This window comes from Myotis yumanensis, unplaced genomic scaffold (assembly GCF_028538775.1).
Source record: "Myotis yumanensis isolate MYYU_CA2020_CCGP unplaced genomic scaffold, mMyoYum1.0.hap1 SCAF_6, whole genome shotgun sequence".
In the NCBI taxonomy this organism is placed as follows: domain Eukaryota; kingdom Metazoa; phylum Chordata; class Mammalia; order Chiroptera; family Vespertilionidae; genus Myotis; species Myotis yumanensis.
The window spans coordinates 81280029-81306697 of NW_027223757.1; the positions used below are offsets into that span (position 1 = coordinate 81280029).

Genomic DNA, 26669 nt, shown 5'->3' on the forward strand with positions numbered 1-26669 from the left:
ATCTCTTAAATGGCCAGAGACCACTGCTCTGAGACCAGACAGACCAGTTGCCTTCTTGGTTTAAATCAGTGGTTCTCAACCTTCCTAATGCGGCGACCCTTTAATACAGTTCCTCGTGTTGTGGTGACCCCCAATTTCATTGTTAAAAATTGAACATAATTAAAGCATAGTGATTAATCACAAAAACAATATGTAATTATATATGTGTTTTTAGATGGTCTTAGGCGATCCCTGTGAAAGGGTCGTTCGACTCCCAAAGGGGTCGCGACCCACAAGTTGAGAACCACTGGTTTAAACAGTAAAGTTGTCCAGAGGACTCATCATGAGGGGGCCTGGTGGTGATCAGTATACAAATTCTTCTTTTCCTCTAAAACAGTGGTTCTCAACCTTCTGGCCCTTTAAATGCAGTTCCTCATGTTGTAACCTAACCATAAAATTATTTTCGTTGCTACTTCATAACTGTAATGTTGCTACTGTTATGAATCATAATGTAAATATCTGATATGCAGGATGGTCTTAAGCGATCCCTGTGAAAGGGTCATTCGACTGCCAAAAGGGTTGCGACCCACAGGTTGAGAACCGCTGCTCTAAAAAGTTCATTAGAAATTCTTTTGTTGTTATTGTTGTTAATCCTTACCTAAGGATAATTTTCCATTGATTTTTAGAGAGAGTGGAAGGAAGAGGGAGAGACAGAAAAAGAGAAACATTGGCCACCTCCTGCATGCTGTGCCCTTGACAGGAATCGAACCCAGGACCCTTCGGTCCATGGGCCGACACTCTATCCACTGAGCCAAAGCAACCAGGGCTTGTCTAGAAATTCTTAAAGGCAAATGTGTCCAGCATCCACATGTTCCTGTCATCACCTTTAAGTGCTAAAATGTCTACCGTGTTCTCCCTCCACCACCCACAGTTAAATTCTCACAGCTTTCTTATGCTTCATTTCAGTTGCCACGAGTCATCCTCCAGCGAAAGAGTACACTGTTGATATTGAGATCAGTTTTGAAAATGCCTCCTTCCTGGATCCTGTCAAAGCTTACCTGAACAGCCTCAGTTTCCCAATTCAAGGCAATGACACTGACCCCGCTGCCAACATTTTGAGCATAGAGGTGACAACAGGTAAGTAAAAGACCCGTTGCTTCAGAATGGAGGATTAGGCATATCAAGGAAAGGCTCTCTGAGCTCCTCCCATTAGAGCAAATTATACTGAGTAGGCAAGTGCAATGACCCAACAGGCTTGACCTGTGATTTTATTACTACATTGCCTTCCAGATGAAATCCCTGTTGGTAAACTCTGCAGCCAGTTTGCTTATTTTAAATGGTGACTGCATGTTTACTTAGTGGTTTGTTTGTTGCTTGTCACAAAGTGGTCCCAAGATATGGCCATGAAAACGACTGGATCCTCTTACCCTGGGCAGTCAGTGGATATGGCAAGTATGAGTTCAGGAGGCTGATAAGTAGCAATTCCCTTCTTTCTGGCATCATAGGTCAGGAACTAGGAACCAGGTACATGCCTAGGTCAGCAGTAAGGCATTAAGCAGGACCTCCCAGACGATGGGATTGGACTTTCTGGTCATTGACTCCCTTCCAAGGTCATGATAGCTCTCCTATGTCTCAGGGGACCATCACCTCTGTGTCATAGCAGCTGTGAGATGTGATTGCCCTTTGTGTTATACAAGGTTACTGCTTTGCAAATTGCAAAACACTAAGATGTGGACTTTATTATTCCAAAATAGTAACAAGAATAAAATTCTTATTTTTAAAAATCTTCTTGAATTTTAATATTTTAAATAGTCTATCACAGTGTCAGTCTGCATATTAATTTTTAGCTCTTAATATACGCTGCATGAACCTGAAAGAGCTGCCTTAAAGCTCCCTTTGGATTCCATTCCCCACCAAATTCTGCATTAGCGTTAATTTCCTTGAGTTACCATGAGGTTCTCTGATCGAATGCATGGTGAGTCACCCACAATGTTCCTCAAATGTATTTATGAAAAGGACTCTTCCGTAGAACATTTCACAAAACCAGTTATGTTGGAGCAAGATGGGAAACATCTTTCTATGTCTCTACTCAGCACAGATCTGCATCTAAAATTGTCTCCCCTATTTATGGGAAAAATTAATAACTTGATATATTTTTAGTCAATTTTGTTTTGCTTCCCAATAGTTTTTTAATGGTAACCTTTGGTATTTATTTGAATACTAGAAAGCTACTCTAGTAAACAAAATGTACCAATAAGTATCAAATATAAGTTGTTCATTTTTGTCGAACAGGTTGTGATTGTTAACACTTGAACTTTCATTGTGAGCTAATGTTATGTACACTCAATATAGACATATTAAGACAGTCTCCTAGGTTTGTCTCGCTCTGTTAGAGGAGGTGTGATTTCAGGGGCTCCACTGTTTATGCCATTTTAGAAATTTGTTAACCCAAGTTTACAAATTGGGTTAACAAATTTACAATTTAAATTAGCAAATTTCTCTTTTAAGATGCGAATGCCCTGGGAAAGCTTAATTTATCCTGCCAGCAAGACTGGTTATTCACATGTTGAAGGGGTGACAACTTCCTGATAGTTAACTGAGAGCTTGTGGCTCAAGGACCTCAGGACCAGAGGGGAAAGCTGGGGAGAGTTGACCTCAGAAGGAGTGGATGAGATGGATGGGCAGTGAAGATTAGACTTATTGAACATGAAACTAATATCTAAGCACCCCCAAATTTTCTCCATTCTCCTCTTCCCATGCCTCTCCCTGCCCATTCTTCCAACAGCTTACTTTATGATCCTTTCAAGGAAGACATTTTTAATAATAGCAAACAAAACTAAGGGCCAGACAGTGTATGTAAAGCACCAAATAATACCTGGAATGTGGTAGGTGGTCTGGTGATGATAGCTTTTGTCATCCTCTTAAAGCAAGTTTGTATTTTACATGGGCGTCAAAAGTTCTTCAAATACTATGCCCACATCCCTCTCAAAAAACAAACAAAAAATGCTTTATCAGTGGGATTTCAGGTCAGTAAAAGAGAGATTTTGACAAAGAGGGTCTTTTTGGCTCCCTTCAAATTCCCACACCAATGATCCCCACCCTCACCAGCAGCCTGGACACCCTCTGATCCCTAAACTTCTGCTCAGCTCCCACGACTTCCAGAGCACAGGGCTGCATCAGCATCCAAGGACTCACTGGGACTCAGTTGTTCCTCCTACTTCAGGAACTATTATCTCACAGCTTTCTTTTGGAGAGTCACTCTGTTGAACCTTTGCCCAGGTGCCCGTCTGCAGAAAAAAACAGCTCCCGGTGATTTGACTTTGGTCCAGTTTTAGAAATAAATGCAGCTCTCTGTTTTCAGTGTCCCCTTAGTATCAGAGGCTGTTTGGGCTGCTCACATTTGACATGAAATGTAAACGGCACAATTTTGCTTGTACTCTTCATTTGTTATTGCTGTGTAACAAACTACCCCAAAACTTAGCGTTCAAACAACAAACATGTCACAGTTTCTGAAGGCCAGAAATTTGGGAAAAGCTTAGCAGGCTCTGGCTCAGGGTCTCTCATGAAGTTGTCAAGCTGTCAGCAAGAGGGGCAGTCATCTGAAGGCTCAACTAGGGGTGGAAAATTTGCTTCCAAAGCTCTCTCATGTGATTCCCAGCAGGCCTCAGTTCCTCACTAGCTGTTGGCTGGAGACTCAGTTCCTCACTCTGTGGTTTTGTGAAATGTCATGACATAGTCTCATGTGATGACAGCTGGCTTCCCCCAGAGCAAGTGGTGCAAGAGAGAATGAGAGAGAGCCACCAAAGTGAAAGCTGGAGTGTCTTTATAACCTAATCTCAGAAGTAATACTTCTGTTATAATCTATTGGTCACACAGATCAACCCAGTACAATATGAGAGGGAACTACATGAGAGTGTGAATACACAGAGGCAGGGATAGTCAGGGCCCATCTTGGAGGCTGGCTACTGGATGTCAGAAATCTCTCGTATCACCATTGTAGGCATGCCTTGGGCTAGTTGGAGTAGTCATCTTTTAGATGCTCAGGCCTAATAACATGGTGATACATATAGGAGCCATGGGACTGTCATGCAGTACTCTTGAACTTCTCAGAAGGGCAATATGGAGTGGAGTTAGTCTCTACTTGCAGTCTATAAATGCAAAAGTGGTGACCATCTTCTCTCTCCTCCCTGTTCTGGTTGACGATAGTCTGCAGACCTACTGGAAATGAAATCTGGTGCTCCTGCGAGTCAGGCTACAGGTGGCCTCAGGAACAGTGCCTTCACAATCTCACTTGTCAAGAGTATGACAACGCCCCTGCAGGGCGTTGCAATTGCCTTAAAGGGCTGCCTCCCAATGGACCTTTTTGCCAGCTCCAGAGAGGTAAGTAACTGCTCATTAAATGTTCATTTGCTGAGTGGCTATTTGGTACCAGATCAAGCAAATGTTTCTGTGTCCTGTGTGTTCTTAAAAGCTAACATGAGATTTTTAAATATTGCCCCCTTTTTCAGAAATAACCCTGAGAATGTCAGTCAGACTCAACGTGGGCTTTCAAGAGGACCTCAGGAACACCTCCTCTGCCCTCTACAGGTCCTACAAGACTGACTTGGAAACAGCGGTAGGTCTTGGCCTCACCGGCCTCTGAACCAAACAAACTTTGGGCTGCACTAAATCTATCTCATTGACTGTGGATAGTTTGCTTGGATCTGTCAGAATTTATGAATGTGGATATTAAAATCACTCCTGTACTTCTGGGATGATGAATTCAGAAGAGCTGCAATCATTGTTCAGGGATGATTGGTCATCATCTTGACCGTTAGGTGGGACTTCTTTTCAGGATAAAATTGATTCAGATACGATTTGGTGACATACTGGTAAACTAACTGAAACCCATTCAGAGACCCAAGAGCTTGATCTAGAAGCACTTGATGGTACATTTCTATTTGTCTTCACACAGCACATGGATGAAACTACTAACATCTTTTGGGCAGATCAGCCTAAGACTGGCAGAGAGGGTTCCAAATCACTCTATGCTAACAGTTCATAGGCATTTACACTTAAGCCAGATTTAAATTTACTCCCGTGAAAATAGAGAATATTTCCTTAGTTGTAAACTTTGTGCCAGACACTATTGTCAGTGCATTACATTGGATGACTTTATCTAAACCTAAATGCTTTACTTGAATTAACTTATTTGGAATAGACCATCCCAACTGGTGTGGCACAAATTATTACAGGTAGCCTGAGATAATGACTTCCCCAACTCTCTGGGCAGCTGAGCTCCTGCCTCCATCCAGGAGCAGGCCAGGAGCTGACCTGAGTGTGCCACACAAATATTACCATTTTCCATGGATGCCATGTTAGAGTGCTGATGCCATAGAGCTCTTGGACATCTGGTTTACATATCTGACATGTAATAGTTCTACACAGCATGAGAGTCCTTCTCATACACACAACTACATGCAAAATCATGTACGTTTGGGGAAGAGAGTTACATACTAAACTCTGGATCCCCCCATGTAGGTACCTGGTACAGAGTGCTCTGCACATCGCATCTGTCCTGTACATGTGACTTGAGTCAAATTGAATTTCTTATCGGGTTGGTATTCAGAGGAACGAACTTTGGTAAAAACATCATCATAAACCACATTGGCTCAACCAGCACTGCAATATGTTAAGTGAGGCATGAGGCAGTGCGGTGGCCTTAAGAGTGTACCTCCTAGATCTCCAACTGCAGGGAATGTAATTGACCACGGGCCCCAGCTGCTGCCTCTGACGGCCATGACAGTGCTTGTTGCTCACTACTAATGAATGAGCTCATAAGATCTGCATCTTCCGGATACAGACCTCTTTGAAGGCCTTCCCACAGGCAGTCTAGGATGGTTTCATCCAACCTTCCTTCCCACTCTTTCCCACTTAGGGTTAAATGGCTCTCTCTGCTTTCCTGCTGCCTCTCCCATATTGTTTTTTCTTGAATACATACATTTTTATTGATTTTAGAGAGAGGAAGGGAGAGGGAGAAAGAGATAGAAACATCAATGATGAGAGAGAATAATTGGTTAGCTGCCTCCTGCACACCCCCTACTAGGGAATGAGCCCGCAATCCGGGCATGCACACTGACCGGGAATCTAACCATGACCTCCTGGTTCATGAGCCAACGTTCAACCAATGAGTCACACAGGCAAGGCCCCCCATATTCTTTCCTAGTTGTTTTCCTGAGTAAATGTTTCTACATTTAACCTGGTGTTTGCTTTTTAGAGAACATAGAATTTCAGAGGTAGAAAATAGGAATGACTTCTTCAGAGATCAGCTGATGCCAGAGCTAACAACATACATAGGAGGAGATTTCTCTCAGGGTGAACAGGAATATGTGCTTTTTACCCTGTTTCTAATCTTTGACATCTCTGTCATTGGACCTTGCTACATGACACTGTCTGCTTTATTTTTCAGTTCTGGAAAGGTTACAGTATTTTACCTGGCTTCAAATTGGTGACTGTGACAGGGTTCAGGTAAGAATGCTGTAATTGGGTCATTTCTATCTAATGGCACAGACCAACACATCAGTGAAGGAGGAAAAGCCTGTTAGAGGGGCGTCACTGGGACACTCAACAGGGGCAGAATGCTGGGGCTGAAGGTGGCGGAAATACTGAGAATTGTAGCTCACTCCTTACAGAGGCACCTACTTAGAAGGAAGGTGAAAAAGGACTCGTGTTCATTCTATGCACACAAGAATTTTACAAAGATATGGGATAAGTTTGTAGTTTAAGGAGTTCAGAAATACAAAAGTGAAATAATGTCACACAATGATGCATTTATTCAAGAAAAGTTGGCCAGCCAGGACCACAGGTGCAGGCTGCTGCAATGTGGGTGGTGCCCCCTAGAGTTGGGCACCTTGGCCGACCTGAGAAGGTTTGCACAGTTTTTCGAACAGTTGATTGCCAATGTTAAAAGTTAAGAATGGGTACAGGGACAGTGAGGATTTGGGCTTCACTTGACATTAAGCTTCTCTGGTAACCCTGGGTCAGCATGGCTGTAGGACAACTCCCTGCATTGTGGCTGCCACTCTATGGCCAGTTTATGTGATTTGTTCACTCACCCCTGTCTGGCTATTTTGTTATTTATGTCACCTGTCTGCATACAGTGGAGTGTCCACGCCCCACCTCAGGCTTTCCATTAGAGTTCGAAAACACATTGAGATCAGTGAACCCTTCCTGCCGTTTTGTTTTCTCATACAAATAAACCATAAGGATCTAGACCAGTGGTTCTCAACCTTCTGGCCCTTTAAATACAGTTCGCCATGTTGTGACCCAACCATAAAATTATTTTCGTTGCTACCTCATAACTGTAATGTTGCTACTGTTATGAATCATAATGTAATATCTGATATGCAGGATGGTCTTAGACGACCCCTGTGAAAGGGTCGTTCGATCGCCAAAGGGGTCGCGACCCACAGGTTGAGAACCGCTGATCTAGACTCTTCCAGGTCAGTCACTGCTTTACTGAACTGCATGGTCTCTGTCCAGGCCCGGAAGTGTGGTTGTGGCGTATGAAATCAGAACTACAACACCATCCCCTGGATTAATACACAGAGCGAATGAGCTGGTCACACAGAACCTCAATCAGACCTACAAAATGGACTTCACTTCCTTCCAAGCAGTGACTAGTAGTAAGTAGATGTTGCTACATTTTTCCCCTGTGCAATCATTCCATTTAGATATGACAAGGGTGTTTACTGTTATGCTGAACTCTACGAAATTACATTGTGATGTCCTCCGTGGGGAGAGTCTCCGGTCCCCAGCATAGAGGTCTATGTGCCATCTCCCTGCCTTAGGCTGGTGCACAGCCTCTCAACAAGACTAATTCACTGTAGTTGGGGGAGAGGTTGCCAGGGGAGAGATTTTGCAAGGGGGCCACGGAGCCATTATGGGTTTTAAAAATTACTGTCACAGGCCCAAGATATTCAAAAAATAAACAACCAACATGGTGGTGCAGGTTGGGATATTCATGAAGTGCCCTGGTATGAAATAGGGGGCCACTGTTATTTTAGAGCAGTGGTTCTCAAAGTGTGGCCCCAGACCAGCAGCATCAGCACCTCAGGGGAACTTGTTAGAAATGCAAATTCCTGGGGCCACCCCAGACCAAGCCAAGCCAATCTGTTTCAACAAGCCCTCCAGGTGACTTGATCCCCAGGAAAGTTGGAGAACCCCTGCTTTGGATCACATCTAACCGTGGTGAGAGTCCTGGGATTTTAGATGTTCTCCTACGTTTTACAAATGGGGTACAGGGCTGGGCTCTGTTGTGTTAGGAGGTGTGGACCTATATTGTTGTCCAAGGGGTAGCAAGGGGAGATGGCTGGGCAGAGATTTGGCGGCCGGAGTTTGGCCGGTAGACGTCCTGGATAACACAGGCCCATGGTTCCCAAGTAAAGGTAGTTCCTCTTTGGCGCAGCGTGGTCCACTGTCGGGGAGGACAGTGCAAAGAGGGCCAAGGGCACAACTGGGAGGAAGGGCGCCCTTCTCAGCGGTTAGGCTGTCCTCACAGCAGGTTTGTGCTCTTTCTCTTTACAGTCTCTGCTGGTATTTTTAACAGCGGATCTTTTTTAAAAAATAAAATATTGAAAGAGATATACACAAGGGTAAGAAAGTGCTGCAACAGATGCAAGATAAAATAGCAAAATAAAAATTCAGGATAAATGAGGGAAAATTTCAGAACAAACTGATGAAACCCAGAAAGTTAAAAAAGGGAAATAAGTGGCCTAAAAGTGTGGACTCACACAGAAGCAATTTTAGCCATGCCACATCTTCACCCCTAACATCACCCCTGAAAATTTATGTTTATTTATTGTTCTGAGGACATAGGAGAGGAGTAGTTTCTTGCATAGGTGTTCTTCAAGTATTATTATTTCCCCTCTCCCCCAAAAAATTTCAGTTGTGCTGAGGATAGTCAAACATTTAAATGAATAAGATGCAGCAGCCTTACTGTTCAGTGGCTGTCAGTCCAGAAATAAAGGTGCTTTAGTATCCATGGCTTATTCTTCCAAAGAGCAATGAAGTCATTGGGAATGGTACTCGACTCCCTTTTCTGCAGAGGATCTACATCCATCTCTGTCCTCCTTCAAAGACCAGAATGTGAGTCTGTGATGTGCTCAGCCTTAGACCACGAAACATGAACTTATGTTTTGTGCAATTCCATGGGGTGCACAGACACCGCCCTGCTCTCCATAGTATTGGTGGTGTTTACCCAGAATACAAATATCAAAAAATTCAAGTGACTGCGTGCTTTTACAAAATTGTATCTGAGGGACAGGGGAGAGGAAGAGAACAAGCAAGAAAAATGCTGAGTGAATGAGTTGGTATCAGGAACCCATTTTTTAAAAAATATATTTTATTGATTTTTTACAGAGAGGAAGGGAGAGGGATAGAGAGTTAGAAACATCGATGAGAGAGAAACATCGATTAGCTGCCTCCTGCACACTCCCTACTGGGTATGGGCCCACAACCAAGGTATATGCCCTTGACTGAAATCGAACCTGGGACCCTTGAGTCCGCAGGCCGACACTCTATCCACTGAGCCAAACCGGTTAGGGCAGGAACCCATTTTTAAATCTGTCTTTATGAAACACAAAAAGCTCATGACAATCTTTAGAACAGTTCCATTGGTTTTGTCATATGTTAACCCTCTGGTGATCCTCAATTCATCAGCAGGGTCCCTTAACTAGACATCCCTTTCTTTAATCACTGCCAATAAATTTATGATCAGTTCTATACAACCATATGATCCTGGCAGTTTTACTAGTCATAGTTATTAGCAACGATAGTAATGAAAAGAAGGCGCTATTATTGTACCTTTTCTATGGTAAGCCCAGTATTTTCCACATATTTCATCTTTTAATATTCCCTGAGGCAAATATTACTATCTTTATTTTACAGGTGAGGAAATGGAGGCTTAGAGAGGGCAAATAATTTGCTCCAGGACATATAGGAAGTAACACAAGTGTGTGTGACCTCAAAGCCAGTTCACTGTGCTAACTATTCATAGGTGGCCTTGATTCCTAATGGTTGAATATGCTTTTAAAAAATCTTAAACCTAAATAGGAACCTAAAAAAATGGTAAGAAATATTTAGATACCTTGACATTTTGATCAGAACATCAGATCACCTGGAATGAATCTTAAGATGTTTGAGTCCCATGTTTACAGTCTGGAGAAGTCTGGTCTGAGCAGGAAGCCCATGCAAAAGAGGCTCATAGTGCCTCCTGACCCAGCTCCGCCAACCCCTCCCCTCATGGACCGCAGGAGGGACACGCACAAGACACAGCTTAGAGGGAGAACCTCCTGTTGTGTAAAAACAGGGCCACCTTAGAAGGACATACAGAAATAACAAATTGTGTGTCTCTATCCAGGGGATTACTTCATGCAATGGCTCTCCAGAGTTTTACTGTGAAAACAATAACAGTAGCTACTGTTCCCCTAAGTCACCTCCCAAGGTAGCTTGCAATTTTCTGCCAGACTATTTGAAATATTAAAAATATACTTGGGATCCCCATTACTGCCCCTGGGGACTCTTAAGTGTGCAAAGACCCCACAGTGGAAGTCGTGTCCCTAGTCGTGCAAAACTGGCGGGCTCTCACTCCTTGGGCCGCAGAGAACAGCTGCCCAGGGATGGAGGGAGGAGGACGTGTTGCCTCCGTCTAGAGAGCACCACAGATGAGATGCTGTGGCGACCTCCTGAGAACCCTGTGGAGTGGCGTCTGGTGAGTCGTAGTAGTTGCCTTTACTTGCTTCAGAACCCTACTAATTGTTTTCTTTGGGTTTCCAGATGAAACCAGGTTCTTTGTCACACCAGAAATCATCTTTGAAGGGGATACGGTCACTCTGGTGTGCGAAAACGACGTTCTGTCCTCCAACGTGTCCTGGCACCACGTGGGGAGGCACGCCAACATCCAGAACGGCAGCCGGTTCTGGGTGTACACCACCGTGCTCAACAACCTGACCTCCGTGTCGCGCCTCACCGTGTTCAACATCACCCTGGGGGACGCGGGTGGGTGTCCGCCCAGTAACTCACCAGCAGGGGGAAGGGATGAAGGGCTCCGAGAGAGCAGACCTAAGAACGTGTAGAGAGCGGTCCATCTTCAAAAAGGAGTCACCAGGCTCGACTTTTCCAAATTGAAAATCAATCCCATGGCATATCAAGCCAAGCAAATTAGTCTTGGGAGACAAGTACAGTTTTCCACATTTACTGAAACTTACGAGTTTGGAACCTGATACAAAAAACCAGACTTACGCTTTTTAATTTTTTAAAATTTTAATACAGCTCTGTTGAGGTAGAATGGACATGTAATAACTGTGCATCTTTAAAGTGAACAATTTAGTAAGTTTTTATCTATGTGTACCTCTGAAACTATAGTCGTAATCGGGAGAATACGCATTTCCATCACCTCCCCTCAAAATTTCCTTGTCCTCCATTGCAATCCTTTCTACCTGCCCCTCTCCCCAGCACCCTCAGAGCACAAGTCTTAAACCTGACATCCTAGAATTTAATAAGCCCCCAAGAGTCCAGAGGCTAACAGGGGGATCTTTTTCTGTGAATGAAGTTGGGTGGCAGACACCTGGGGCCTATAACATCTTTGTGGATTCTGATTTTGCCACAGAGCTCAGTAGAATGCCAGAGTTACCCAGTCTTCCAGTTCTCCATGGCTTTCCTGTGTTTCCTTCCCACCTGTGTCACCCCCACACATTTTACTTACCAGTAAGTACCAAGTGTGAGATCACCTTGTGGCATCAGAAGTACCTTCATTGGCCTTCACACTTCCTGAATGTTATTCAGGGCTGTTAGACCAAGTCTCAGATGCGTTTGAAAAGGATGTTTCTCGAAGCACTGTCATGACACATGCCCCGAGGCTGTCCTTCTTCTAAGTATCAATAGCAATCAACTCATAGTAACGAATGCTTCCGTGTATTCCGTGCAGGTGAATATATTTGCAAACTGACCATGGATATTTTTGAATATGAGTCTAGAAAAAAGATTAATGTGATCCCCATCCGAATTTTTCCAAGTGAAGACACGAAGGTGACGTGTGACAACAGTCCAGTGTCTCTGAACTGCTGCAGTGAGATCAATGTGAACTGGAGTAAAGTGGAATGGAAGCAGGAGGGGGAGATAACCATTCCAGGTAAGAATGTCGGATGCCCTTTCGTGGCCAAGGAAATATGGGAGATGCCGCGGGTGGGAGAGGAAATGTCCGATGGCTGTTTCTTTCTAGACTTCAGACTGTGAAAAAGTACTAGGCTTGATGCCAGCTCCCGCTTAGCCATTCGAGAACAAAATTCCAAAAACATATGTGTATATGTGTCATGCGTGGGTCGTCAAGATCCTGGCAGAGAAGATCCAAGAGGGAGTGACATAATGACTTAGGTCCATGGAGGCTGCTGCCTATGGAAAAGCTTGTCCCCACCTTCCTAGCCTTTCCAATTTCAGCAAAGAGTGAAGGGTGAGGTCATCACCTTTGCTTTGGAGTCTGACTTGGAACTTCTCATTCCATGTCTCTTCTCTTCTCACTTCTCTGCCTTTGTATCCACAGTTTCTTCTCTGTTATCTAATTCTGTGTCTCTGGTTTGTTTGTTTGTTTTTTTATCTCCCTGTGTAGACCTATTTACCTCTCAATTGTCTCATGTCCATTTCTGAACCGTTTGCTTTCATTTTAGATCTGAGATCTAACTGAAGTCCCCCATCCCCCCAACCCCCCTTTACACTGGTGAATGACAATCCTACTCCTAATAAATTAAAATAGCAGTACTAACTCTGTTTGCCATAGCAGTTTGTGATATACCAATTTTTGAAAAAAAAAAACCACAAACATGTTATTACTTTTTTTTTTTTTTGGTATAGCAAAGGTGGAGATTTATTGAAGAACAAGTACAGAACCCCACGTAGGGAGGGGGAATGTCCCACAGAACAGACTCCCAAGTAGGGAAGGGGAAAAGGGTCCCCAACATGTTATTACTTTTAATCACATTTTAAACTTGACCACAAGTTGGAAGCTGGAGGTTTTTTTCCATCCAGTTTTCAAAAAGAAATTGGGATCCAAATTAAATGACTTAGTCACAGTTGTCACAATAGGAAAAGGCAAAGGATTGGGACTCACTTGAAACCTTGTGTCATAAGACCGGTGTTTATCTGGGCCAAACTCTCTTCCCATACCTGGTGGGCCAGGGCTGGGGTGCACTGACCCGGCAGTGTGCACAGAGGCAGAGCCTGCTTTCTGCCTAAAGCCCTCATATAACAATACCCAAACCTCCCCTTCAGAAACGACAGTATTAAGTGTCCATATTTACCCTAAAAAAATCATTCCAGTGAAGTGTGGCTTCATCCGTGAAATACATCCGTGCTGGTGGAGACCTTATTTTACAAAGCCTTTGCCATCCGACCCTATTAAATTATGAAATACAAAATAATGATCGATTGGCACGCACCTCTTCCTGAGCACACCTCTTTTGTAAAGCCCATCTCAGCTGCTGTTTGTATTGGACTTTAAAGTCCCCAGAAGAATGGGAAAGGCATCTGGTAAGTGCTGGAATGTTGACACTGGTCCGCGTAGTCACTTCCTTGATTGTGAAGGAAGAGGAGGTGTGGGCATCCTGAAGGAACCGCCAGCTGGGAGAAAGACCTTGCAAGGTTCCTGGGAAAGCGCATAAGCTCTCCAGGGTGAGAGGTGAAAAGCATCGCCCTCTGGCAGACGAGCCAGGAAGTCTGCGGTGCAGATGCTCAGAGACCTCTCTGTGGCCACCACTTCAGACAGTCCCCATGCCCAGTGCGGGCTCAGCGGCCTCAGAACAATGGGTTTCCTGTCACAGGGCTGGCCGCCTGGGGAGCTGCAGAAATCAGTTCTCTGATGAGTTTAGCCTCTGCTCTGGGCACCCTGCCCTTCCTCCCCACCCTGACTGCCCCCTCTCTGCAGCAATTTTGCTCCAAGTTCTACAGGTGATTCCAAAGCCATTTTTCCAGGCCAGTAAGAAACAATCTAGCTGACTAATTCACCCCAAACATTTGGAACTGAACGTGTTACCTCATCTCAGAAACATAATGTTATTTTCAAAACACTCTGGCAAGAAATAAGACAGAAAGAAGTAATCAGCAAAGGTAGGATTTCTAGCTTTAAGGGGAGAGGGTCTGTTGAATAGGGAGGGATCTCTGCAGTTTTTCAAATCAACAGACACCAACTATGATATAAATAATGGTAGCAGAAGTAATACCGTAGCCCCCTTATCCACGGGTATACGTTCTAAGACACCCCCCCATGGATGCCTGAAACTGTGGATAGTACCAAACCCTAGATATACGGTTTTTTTCCTAGACATACATACTTATGATAAAGTTTGATTTATAAATTAGGCACAGTAAGAGATTAGCAATAATAATTAGTAATAGAACAATGATAACATATGGTAATAAAGATTTTGTAAATATGATCTCTCTCTAAATATCTAATTGTACTGTTACATATAGCGTGCATAAGGTTTCATCACGCTACTGAGAATGATGTGCAATAAAAATTTATGAATTATTTATTTCTGGAATTTTCCAAAATATTTCTTAATATTTTCAGGCCATGGTTGACTGTGGGTAACTAAAATAGCAGAAAGCAAACTGCCGATAAAGAGGGACTACTGTAGTATTAATGCTGCTACTAGGAGTAGTAATAGCAGAGGTAAAAATAGTTATTATTATTATTAGCAGGGCTTCTCATTTTCCTATATCCAACACTAGCTTTGACTGTGCAGGAATGTATTGACAAGTTGGGGGAATTGAAGGGCAACAGAATTGATAGTGTCACCATAGCTCTTCTTAGGTGGCATGATGGTAAAACATAATGAAATCTAATTCCCTTTTGGCCACAAGCTAGGACGGTTCCCAAATGCGTTCATAAACTTCTTCCTGGCCCTGCCTACCCTATTTCCTGGCTCATCTCATGCCGATTACTCATAAAGCAATTGAATCTTTACTAGAGGGTGTCAGCTCCTTCTTGGCTGACTGACAGAGCTGTGACAGCAGGGAGCACCGAGTGACTGGTGAGAGAGGTACAGCCTCAGATTCCACCGTTCCCTTCTTTGTCTCCTCTTCCCAGTTGCCCCACTTACGTTTTTATGTTATTGTGCATGTTTGTGCGCTGTCTGAAAGGTTAGTTTTGCAGCCAAATAGCATGAGGAGGAGATAAAGAAGTGAGACCACCCTTCTTCCCTTGTTGAATAGAAATCAGTCTTGTGCTGTTCATGTCACTTTATATAGCCTCCATGTTTGTGTGTATTTTTCAGTTTTTTTTCTTATGATTTATTTCTAGTTTCATACCATTATGGTCAGAGAAGATGCTTGATATGATTTCAATTTCTTATATTTATTGAGACTTCTTTTGTATCCTAACATGTGGTCTACTAGTATCCTAGAAAATGTTCCATGTGCACTTGAAAAGAACATATATTCTGCTGCTTTGGGATAGAATCTCTGCAGATATCAATTAAATTCATCTGATCTAGTGAGTCATTGAAGGCCACCATTTTCTGGTTGGTCTTCTGTCTGGAAGATCTAGCCACTGATGTCACTGGAGTGTTAAAATCCCCTACTATAACTGTATTACTATCAATCTCTCCCTTTGTGTCCATCAAGATTTGCTTTACATAATTAGGTCCTCTATGTTGGGTGCATAAATGTTTACAAGGGTTATATCCTCTTGTTGGATTGCCCCCTTTGTCATTACATAGTGTCCTTCATTGCCTCTTACGATAGCCTTTGTTTTAAAGTCTATTTTGTGAGATATAAGTATTGCTACCAGAGCTTCTATTTCCTTTCCATTAGCATGAAATATCTTTTTCTATCCCTTTAGTTTTAGTCTGTGTGTATCTTTTGTCCTGAGGTGGGTCTCTCTGGACAGAATATACATGGGTCTTGTTTTCTTATCCATTCAGCTACACTTTATAAAGTGCCACTAGGAGTCCGCCTGCCTCAAGGACTGAGGCGAGACCAAAGTAGAGAAGCAACTGGATGTGCTGAAGCATTCTCCATCCTGGCGGCAAGAAAGGGCCACCCTTTTGGTTTTGTTTTTAAAAAGACCAGGTGTCAGGGCTTCACTCGAGAGCAACTAAACTGGAATTGGGTTTGGGCTCCAGGCAGTGGCATAAGTTCTTAAATGTCACTGGAGATTTTATTGGGCAAAGCGGAGCAAGAGCCGCGGACTCAGTCTAATCCCTCATTTACACAGGAGGACAAGTCTCCATGACAGTGGCAAAAGGCTCCCTCCTCACCCACAGCTCTTTCTCTTTCTTCTCCGTGTCGCTCTCTGTTCCTAGCAATGCCACAAACAAATCCGATTTTAAATCCTCTATTTCAGTGGTTCTCAACCTTCCTACTGCCGCGACCCTTTAATACAGTTCCTCTGTTGTGGTGACCCCCCAACCATAAAATTATTTTCGTTGCTACTTCATAACTGTAATTTTGCTGCCGTTATGAATCATAATGTAAATATCTGATATGCAGGATGTATTTTCAGGGGTTGCGACCCACAGGTTGGGAACCGTTGCTCTACTTGAAGGAATGCCCACCAAATTGGATTTTAAAAAAGAAAAAGAAAGAACTTGTGCCAAGTCTTCAGTCCTGGAATCATGAGCCTACACCCTGTGCTTTTCAGTAGGACAGTGTCTCGTCTCGGGAAGCCGGATCCCAGCTCAGCCACGTGCCCTTGTCCTGATGCAGGGCAAGTTGGGGCACCTTGTGGACTCCCAGGCCTTCGTCCATTAAACAGTGATAATGGTACCTACTTTACAAGAGAGGAGAAACACTGAGATGATCAATGTAAAATATTTAAAATAGACCTGAATGCACTGAGTCTACCACAATAAGTATTTTCTGATCATGACGATAGCTTTAAAAGCCAGCCCCTCACTTTTCCTCAGTGTGGTTGGTGGGAAATTTTCATCGGATATGATCTAATCTTGAGCAGCAAATGTGTAATTGCATACCATCTCTTCTCCAGAGAGCACAGTACCAGCTTATCAGCTGCACTCAGTACCCTCCAGGCAGGACCCCGAGGTGCACAGCCCCATGATGTTGTATGAAATACAATGGGAACGCTGCCAGTTCAGAGTTCCCACCTTTGTTTTCTGAGTTTGCCATCTCTCTGGAGCCTTATCTCCACGCTATAGGGTTCAGCCTCACAGAACTACTGTTTTTTCCTGAGCAAGACCAGCACACTGCTGCTTCTGTGCTTTGGCTTCCACCTGTAATTTCTGATTTAACTGTAGAATTTTTTCTTGACGTAAAATCTGTGTGTTTGTATAACTCGGGGTCTCCCCACCTCAGCACTAGTGATATTTTGGGCCAAATCATTCCAGGCTGAGGGTAGCTGTTGTGTACATTGCAGGGTGTTTATCAGAATCCCTGTCTCTACTCACTAGATGCCAGGAGCACCCCTAGTTGTGACAGCCAAAAAATGTCCCCTAATATGGTCAAGTGTCCCCCAAAAAGGCAAAATCACACCTGATTGAGACCAAATGTCTAATGCATAAGGCATATCAGAACGGAGCTGCTTGAGTTAGAGAAAGGGTTTGGGGCGGGGGGGGGGGGGGGGGGAGGCGGGGCTAGAGCTCACATGGCTTATTACCCCCAACCCAACCCCAACTCCTAAAACAGGTTCACAGAACACCACGTTCTCCAAGGAGTACTGATTCATACACACCCCCACATACCCTCACTGCACACCAGAACACCACAGCCACCATTTCCATCTATGTCTTTCAAGGCCTAGAACAAATCTTCCCTCTCCTTTGAAATCTTCCAAATAAAACTTCCCTCCTTTAATCTTCATACTGTAATTACTTCTTTCTTATGAAACCTATCTACTAGATATTATAATTATTTCTGTACATGTCTTTATATGCCCTATTGTTCGTAGCTCATTTTCTTGCACATTAGTTTGGTAAGAAAGCTGGGCTTGAAGGATGAGTAAGAGTCATATTACAGGTATGAACACATAGGGTATGAAGCTATAGGCATGCTGAAGGACTTGACCTAACTTTTAAGAAAGTGATGTAGAATCAGATAAAGAGTGCAGAGGCAGTTGAAAGCATATGTGAATAAATACATATACCACACTAAGGAGATTTTAGTTTGTTTTGAAAGCAATGGTAAGATTTAAAGGTAAAAGGAGAGAAGTCGGATGATAGGGGCTGAACTTTAGAAAAAGAAAATTTAAAAACTAAAAATAAATTTTGAGGTAGTGTAGCCAATAGATTGAAGGGCCAAATAACCAAAAAATAGAGACCCACTTACAACAGCATGCAATTGGCAGATAACGGATAATGGGGCCCAGGTTAGTGACCATGAGTTGGAGTGGATAAGACAGTTATGAGATGATTTAGAAGTACAACCTAAACATTTTTACAACTGGTTGGAAGTGGAATGTGAGGAAATGCAAGTAATTAAAAATAACCTTAAGAGTTTTAATTTTGTGAGCTGCCATTGGCAAAGAAAAGACACATGAGAAGATATACAGGCTTTGTCTGGGGAAGAGAAAGATGAGTTCCAGTTGGACACGTTGAATTGGAGATGCCGCAAATATCAAATTGACACTTGGGAATTCACTTCTAGAGTTTCCAATAAGAGTTTTTCTCTCTCTTCTCTCTTTTAAAATATTTTTAAATTGATTTTTTATAGAGAGAGGAAAGGGGAGGGAGAGAGAAAAAAACATCAATGTAAGAGCAGAACACCAATTGACTGCCTCCTGCACACCCCCTACTGGGGATCAAGCCAACAATCCAGATATGTACCCTGACTTGGAATCAGACTAGCAACTCTTCAGTGCTCAGAAAGACACCCAACCAACTGAGCCACAACGGCAAGGGGGAGAGTGTTTCTCTTAGAGCTAGAGTGGAGAGTCATCCAAATACAGGATATAATAGAAGCCATGGTGTAGATGACATTCCCCGGTGAAACAGTAGAGATAAAGGTAAGAACGAAGCAATATCAGAGTGCTTGGGCAAGGCCAATATCCTTGGGAACACCAATATTTATGAAGGGAACAAAGGCAAGGAGCCTGGGAAGGAGACCCAGAAGGAGGGATGAAAAGAGAAGAGAAGCAGGAGAGACTGTGGAATTGAGTAGCCACGTCACAGAGAAGGTGGTCAGCAGAATGGGTAGCATAAGAAGAAGCCACTGAGTCTGGGAAAGAAGAAATCACAGGTGGCCTTACAGGAGCACTTTCAGTGGAGAATAAGGGAAAGAAGGTAAATCGCAGCAGTTTGATAAAAAGTCGGAGTTGAATACTAAAGGTGGCAAATGCAGAAGCCTTGTGGTATGAAGAGAGGATGAAAATGCAGTGATGGCTAGAGAAGCTTCCAGATTAGGAAAGTTATTTTAGAAAGGGAAGACAAGACCTGGTGGTTAGCATGAAAGAGCCCAAGGAAAGATTAAAGACATAAGGGAGAGGAGAGTTAAAGGATGGCATAGGGCCTGGAGGAATTGGAAGACATGGATTTGCAAAAAAAGAAGTGGAGGAGTGAGCTATAGAGATAAGTAGGGACACTTGTGCCTATGAGCTAGGAGGTAATTTAGTCAAGTGTGTGAAGATGAAAATCAATTTCATGTTTTGAACCGTTTGGGAGACTGGGGAGAAAAGCTGGTTACATATCAATCAAAGTATTTCAAACATCACTGATTACCCAGCTAGGGCTGAAAAAGATGCATTTATGCTGGAGCTAATCAGAAGGTTTATTCTTTTTCTTTAATTTTTGGAAGGTTGGCAGTGTTTGAAGGATGCTTTAGGAGTTCTTGATAGTAGGCGATATTAGAAGAGGGAAAGAGTGGAGTAGAAAACATTCACCAGGAGGGTTATAGCGCCATGGGCAAGAAGTAAAGAGGCCTTGGAGGGCATGGCTTCTGGGAATGAAAAGCAAGGTAATGAAGAGGATCTATTTTGAAGGGGAAACAGCTGCTAAGCCGAGAAAGCATGAAGTTAAAGTTTCCAATAAAACATATAGACTAATAAGATGGAAAAATCTATGAAAACGTTTCTCCAATGAGATGAATATCAACTGTTCCAGTCTTGTTTCTTTGTCCTTTCAATAATAATAATAACAATCTAAGTAACCTGATTTTTTTCTTTCCAGTGGAAATCATGTCCAAAGACCTTGGTTTTCTTTCTTTATTTTTCACATTCTAACAACTGTCACTAATGGGGCAGGCCCCAGCCAGGCACCAGTCTAAGTGTTTATTTTTGTTTTAATTTAAATTCTTTATTGTTTAAAGTATTACATGAGTCTCCTTCTTCCTCCATTGACCTCTCCTTGTCCGCTCCCACCCCCCAGCACATGCCCTCACCCCCCTACTGTCTGTATCCATTGATTATGCTCATATGCATGCATACAAGTCCTTTGGTTGATTTCTTACCCTCTCACCTCCGCGCCCGCCCCCCCCCCCCGCCCCCCCATCTTCCCTCATAGGTTAGACAGTCTGTTTGATGCTTCTGTGTCTCTGGTTCTATTTTTGTTCATCAGTTTATGTTGTTCATTATATTCCACAAATGAATGAGATCAATTATTTTTTATGTTAACTCATTGCACCTAACTACAATCCTGGGCTGTGGTTATTATTATTTCTCCTTATTTTACATTTGGAGAACCTGAGGCACAGAGCAGTGTAGTGACTTTCTCATCAATGCCCTGCCAGTAATTGCTTGAGGCTGGGATCTGTAGCCAGGCAAACTGGTTCCCAAGTCTGCAGGCCTAACAACTACATATTCCTGTCACCTCTCCATTCAGAGAGAAGAAACCTAACTTAATTAATAACTCTTTTTCACTGACTCGGCCCCCCTCTGACAGCAAAAGAACTGCCTGTGTCATTGCAGGAAACTCTGAAGCAGACTCAGATTCCGGCTGCAGCAGGTACACCCTCAAGGCTGACGGGAGTCAGTGTCCCAGCGGGTCGGCTGGAAGGACAGTCACCTACACGTGTGAGTTCATCAGCTTCCACGGAGCCAGAGGCAGTAAGAACATAGAAGTGACATTCACATCTGTGGGTAAGGACTCTTACTAGCATTTTCACCTCAAACCCAGGGCTGCCAATCAACTGGGAATATCCCTGAGCCATAAAGCAGGGCCTTCCCTGGTGGTGGGGGTGTGGTTGGGGTGAGTCACAGAATGGGGAACAGGAGAGGATTCCCTCTGTGTCACTCCAATTCACCGGAAATCTTCAGCATGGGGAAGGGTAGGCTGGGCAGCTGGCTGCAGAGAGGGAACAGCCCGCCTTGTGCTGGTGCAGAAAGTGGACCCGGAAGTAGTTTAGATTAGTCCTATTTAATCTTGAGTTTACAAGGAGGCTGATGCCCCTAGTTCCCCCCTTTCCCTTTCATAGTTTCATTCTCCCTCCCTTGAATTCTCCTTCCCTTAGCCTGGCTCATTCCCCACCGCCCTTCCCTCCCCTGTCACCTAATCTAGGACGCATGCTTCAGAAAGCTTAACAACCTGGCACTTTGAGGTTATTTTACAGATGTAACAAGTACTTTTTAATATTTCAATTAATTCAGCTTATTTAGGCCTCTTCAAAGTAGAAGTTCTTCTCCTCATATCATAAAGCATCATAACTTCAGCCCTCTCCGCAAAAAGAGGGCAGTCAAAGTTGTTTTTCCATCCATCTTAGAAAAACAAACTATGTAGCTAAATCATGAACAAGGAAGGATTTATATATCAATGGACTTGTTACTCTTGCTCACATTTCCTGTTATTGTGACCTGGCATTTTTATAAAGAGCAAGATTAGGTTTATCAGAAAACATTATTGCTGTAGTTCATGGGTCTTTTGAGCAATGTGCAGTTGTCTGTAGTGAGCGCAGTTGTACATGGCATGGTTCCACGCTGGGACCTGTGTCCGTAGGTGAGCTTTGGTGGTCTTAGGGGCATGTTTAGCCTCCGCTGAAAACCATTGGACTGGTATTTGGACCTCATCTGAGAATTAAGAGAATGGGATTCACAGGTCCAGGAGCCTTTGCCTTTTCTCTCTTGCAGAAGCCACTCCACCTTGGAAAGCCATCCCGAGGTCACTGCAGCCAGTAGGGCACTGCCAGGGACACTTTAATCACGCTTTGTGACTTTGGGGCTGTATCTGAACACTTGAATCCCAACTTCTAAAGGGCACTATGGAGACCCCTGATTTTTCTGATGGTGCCTGAGGAAAAGATTATACACTGACTGGAAGAGCAGGCAGCCTCAGTGAACTCCAGGCACGAATTGTTCACCTAAAAAAGACAGAAATGAATGACATTTTGAAATGTCAACCCTGTAAAAGATATGCTCTAAGAGCCAGAGGCAAAACTAGTGGGGCATTCATACAAGTTTTTATGTTTGTAAAGGCCTTGTTAACATTCTCGGTGAATGAATCCTCATGAACTTCTGAGGAAATTCTCAGAAAGAGGAGTAAATGTAGAGACTTATGGTTAGGGTGCCTATATGGCCCCATTCGCCCGAGACAGTCCAGTGATCCCTTAAGCTACTTAAAATGTAGCTTCAGAAATCACTCTTGATTGGACATAGACTCAGTGCTAGATCTAGGGATTAAGTGCTGGGGATGCAAAGACACAGAAGAGAGAGTCCTGTTCTTGCGGGGCTCACATTTTTATGGAGAAGAAATATAGAAAGAAAGAAATTAAAATACAATGTGGTGTAACTGAGACACTTGGTGTCCCTTGCGGTGTCGTGGAAGAGGTTGGAGGGGAGCTTGGGTTAAGTCAACATCCCTAAGTTTGCAACCTTTCGCCCTGCTGACCATCAGGAGATAAATCCAGCCACAAAGGGGAAGTGAAGGAGCTCCTGAGGCATGTGATGGAAATGAGTACAGTTCAGAGCACCACCAGGATCAGCCTAGAAACAAATAAAGCCCAGGAGCAGCAAGGTACCAATCCCGCGTTGACACAGTAGTCAGGACGGTCCCCGCTTCCTGTCTCTATCTTAAATTTCACTCCTGTGTTGATGGCACCAGAAAGACTAAACATTGTGCTTGTTGTCGGTTTTCTTTTGTCTGTTTTGTTTGCATTCTTTCAGCCAACTTAACAATAACCCCGGACCCAATTTCTGTTTCTGAGGGACAAAACTTTTCTATAAAGTGCATCAGTGATGTGAGTAACTATGATGAGGTGTATTGGAAAACTTCTGCTGGAATTAAAATACACCAAAGGTTTTACACCACAAGGAGGTATGCTGATAAAGCGGAGTCAGTGCTGACAGTGAGGAGCTCGACAAGGGAGTGGAACGGTGAGTGAAAAGCCAGTACTCCTCTGCTGCCAGGAGCCCTGGAAAACATGTGACAGTAGTTCCCATCCACATTTCATGCAACAGCCCTTCTGGGGAGGATGCCATTATACCCATTTGACAGATGTAGAAACTGAGGCTCAGAAAGGATAATAAATACACCTAAGCCCCTATACCTTAAGTTGTAAAGCTAGGACTGGAACTTGTCTCTCTCATTCTAGAGCCCGTGCTCTTGCCATGAAGTTAAGAGGATTTTATTAAAGGTACTTTTATCAAACTCATGGTAGTGTTTCACCCAATTGCGGCATCAAAAATCTAGGTAAAAGGTTTATTAGGCCTGGATCCAAAGGAAGAAACATTTTTATTTCCTATATTTCTCTGTACATTATTCATGTTGGGAAGATATGAAAATCTTTGGGGGGGGGGGTGAAGAGAATTTGATTGAGCTACTGTAATAATAGCTGACATTTATTGGGCCCTTATTATGTGATAGACACTGTCCTAAGTGTTAAAGTGTGTTAATTCATTTAAAAAAGTAAACTGAGAGGATAATGCTATTATTATCCCCATTTTGCAGATGGAAAAGCTGAGGCTCAGTGAGGTTAAGTAAGTTGTCCAAGATTATGCTTCTCGTAAATGGAAGTGCCAGGGTGAAACTCTGGCTAGTGGCTAATTCTGAACCACTTCACGCTGACATCTTTCATTAATTGTAAGGTTAGTCAGCCCGGATTCTGTGAGTCCCCGGTCTTCTTCATTTTTTCCTATGAAGACCAGGCAACATTGTAGAAATAACTAGTTATTGTTTGGCTGTAGTAAAATATCAGGAAATGAGAGTATTTCTTTCCTATGGTGAACTCACACCTGGTTCTGTCCAAGTTGCTCTTTCCTTCTACTGGGAAATAGCTTAGGAGAACCCATAGCTTTCCCAGTTACAGGCATTTATTAAACATTCTCATACTCAAGTGCTAAAAAAACCTAGTCTTAACTAACTCAACTACACTTTCATTTTAATGGAATTTAAATTTTCCTTCCCTCCCAACAGAATTGAAAGGAGTTTCTTCTTGTTTTTTGTTCTGCCTGATTTCCCTCCAGCTAGTTGCTTTTCTGGCTTCTCTAGACTTGGAACAAAGAGAAGAAATGTAAAATAAAAAAATAAAATTAAAAAAGGGTCTTACTAAATTGTAGGTACTCTTCTTATCTCCTGTACTGTCCCCATGATAGGTGCTCAAATGGTGGCTCAGCCTCTGATGAGCCCTAATACTCAGTGGGAAAAGGTCCTTTCAAGAAACTCAACCCACATACTGTCCACAGTCCACTCTGCCACACCAAAAATTGGGGATGCAGGCTACTCCTGCTGCTGCCTCTCCTTTTACTCCAGCAAGGTCAGCCAGCATCTTACTTTTAGACTTTTCTAGATAAGAGTGAGACATCAGACATCTCATTCCAGAGTACAGAGGCTGAGCTCTCCCAAGAAATCTCTCTCTCTCTCTCTCTCTCTCTCTCTCTCTCTCTCTCGCCATGAGGTCCTGGAAATTGAGGAGCCTACTCAGAGATGGAAAGAGAGGGAGGGCATCACAGTGTTCCACCTGGGTGACAACTCTCTTCAAAGAACTTGCCACCTCAGCACACACCAAATTTCCCATTCATTCCCTGGTTAATGAAAGAGCCTTGGAGTAGGTATTGGAAACCTGTTTTGAAACCCGATTCCCCCTAACAGAGTGTATGACTTTGGATAAGCCACTTAATTTTATTTGAAAGTAAGTGACTATTTAGGTGGCCCTCGGTTAGTCTTTCAAATACAGACGTCGAGCACTCAGGAGGGGAGTCTATCAAGCATGTTCTTACCCACTGTCCAGGAAGTCTTGACAGGGCAGCTAAGCCTCTTCTTAATCTCAGCGAAGACCTTTTGGGAGTGATGACTTAATTTCATCTCATTCTTGCTTTCTTCCATCCAGGAACCTATCAATGCATATTTAGATATAGGAATTCATACAGTGTCACCACCAAAGATGTCACTGTTCACCCGCTGCCTCAAGAGTCGAACATTATGGTTGATCCTTTGGAAGCTTCAATCCCATGCACAGGATCCCATCACTTCAGGTGCTGTGTGGAGGAGGATGAAGACTACAAAGTCACTTTCCAAGTGGACACCCTGACCTTTCCTGCTGGTACGATACCAACTGCTGAGTTGTTAGGACATAGTATTTTTTACAGGGAGAGTCTAAAAGTTTACTCTTAAAGTAGACATGGGGATTGCTTCAGAGACAGAATATGACAGAGTGAATTCCAAAAGCCATTATTACCTTCTCTTTTGCTTTATTTGGCTTGTGGCAAAATCTTGAGAGTTTGTTTTTTGAGGGAGCCATTGAAGACAGTACTAAGGTACTTTCACAGGTCTTCCACTTCCTCAACGTAGCTGACTAGACATTCTGATAGGCCCTCCCTCCAAGCTATGAGTCAACATACCATAAAAGTACCACAAATCCTCTTAAATGCACAGCTGAGAATGCAAGAAAGGAAGAGAGATAACCAAGTACCAAACATAGAGAAAAACCTAGAGATAATGTTTTAGCTAAAGTTGGGCTTCCTCAAAGGCATTTGCCAATATAAGAAACCCAGAACCTTGGCTTTTAAGGCTCTGAAGGCCATGGAAGAAAAGGTCTTCCACCCTATGCAATAACTAAGGCACCCCTAGCCCACCAGCACAATGCCAGGACCCTCAAAAGGGTCATTTAAAAAATACACTAGAAAAGCAAAGTTCACCTGCCAGAGTTGAGAACTCAGCCTTATCGCTAGGTGAGCAAAACTTTCCCAGAGAATTATAACTGCCTTGCTCTCATTCAGGTTGGGGGTTTGAATTTATACTACCTATGTGGTCCAGGAACTGCAAACTGAAGAGGTGAAATGATCTATTGGTAGCACCCTATGGCACTTGGTAAAAAAAAAGTTCAAATTCTCTCTGGTAAAATGTCCCATCACTCAAGATCCCTCAGGATTTCTGCAAATGAAGGTCAACCAAATACGAACTCACTCACCCAAACGTCAAAACACAGACACCATCATGAGCAATTTACATTTATTCTTTCAAGAATTATTCTTGAAGACCTGCTCAATGCAAAACATCAAAGTAGGCCATGAAAAGGAGAAAACGCAGTTAGGGCACATATACTAATATGCAGATGAGCTCATGTCATAAAAGACAATGCATATAACAATAAATATTCAAATGAACAATACAGATCAAAAGAACAATGGAAGTTCAGAAAAGTAGGGACCAAGTGACTCTGGAAAGTTTAGAGAAGATTGCATGGTATTAGTCTGGAATCAATCTGGACACTGAAACATTCAGACATTTCAACATTCTGTGTTTCACATGCATTTATCCAGTGCTCTCTCAATGTGCCCAACA

At 43.2% G+C, this 26669-nt stretch overlaps 1 protein-coding gene across 4 annotated transcripts in view; it reads left to right on the plus strand.

The window, feature by feature from the left end:
- The window catches only part of ADGRF5 (adhesion G protein-coupled receptor F5), a 103310-nt gene that overhangs the window by 63576 nt on the left and 13065 nt on the right, over window positions 1-26669 (plus strand). For 3 of the 4 annotated variants that reach the window (XM_070418454.1, XM_070418455.1, XM_070418453.1), the window contains exons 4-14: window positions 946-1116; window positions 4186-4359; window positions 4488-4594; window positions 6428-6486; window positions 7501-7643; window positions 10795-11016; window positions 11945-12148; window positions 20867-21037; window positions 22785-22904; window positions 23054-23263; window positions 25216-25428. In XM_070418454.1, coding sequence (XP_070274555.1) covers window positions 946-1116; window positions 4186-4359; window positions 4488-4594; window positions 6428-6486; window positions 7501-7643; window positions 10795-11016; window positions 11945-12148; window positions 20867-21037; window positions 22785-22904; window positions 23054-23263; window positions 25216-25428 — 1794 coding nt within the window. The remainder of the gene's footprint in view (window positions 1-945; window positions 1117-4185; window positions 4360-4487; window positions 4595-6427; window positions 6487-7500; window positions 7644-10794; window positions 11017-11944; window positions 12149-20866; window positions 21038-22784; window positions 22905-23053; window positions 23264-25215; window positions 25429-26669) is intronic. The other variant, XM_070418456.1, reaches the window with a different exon arrangement.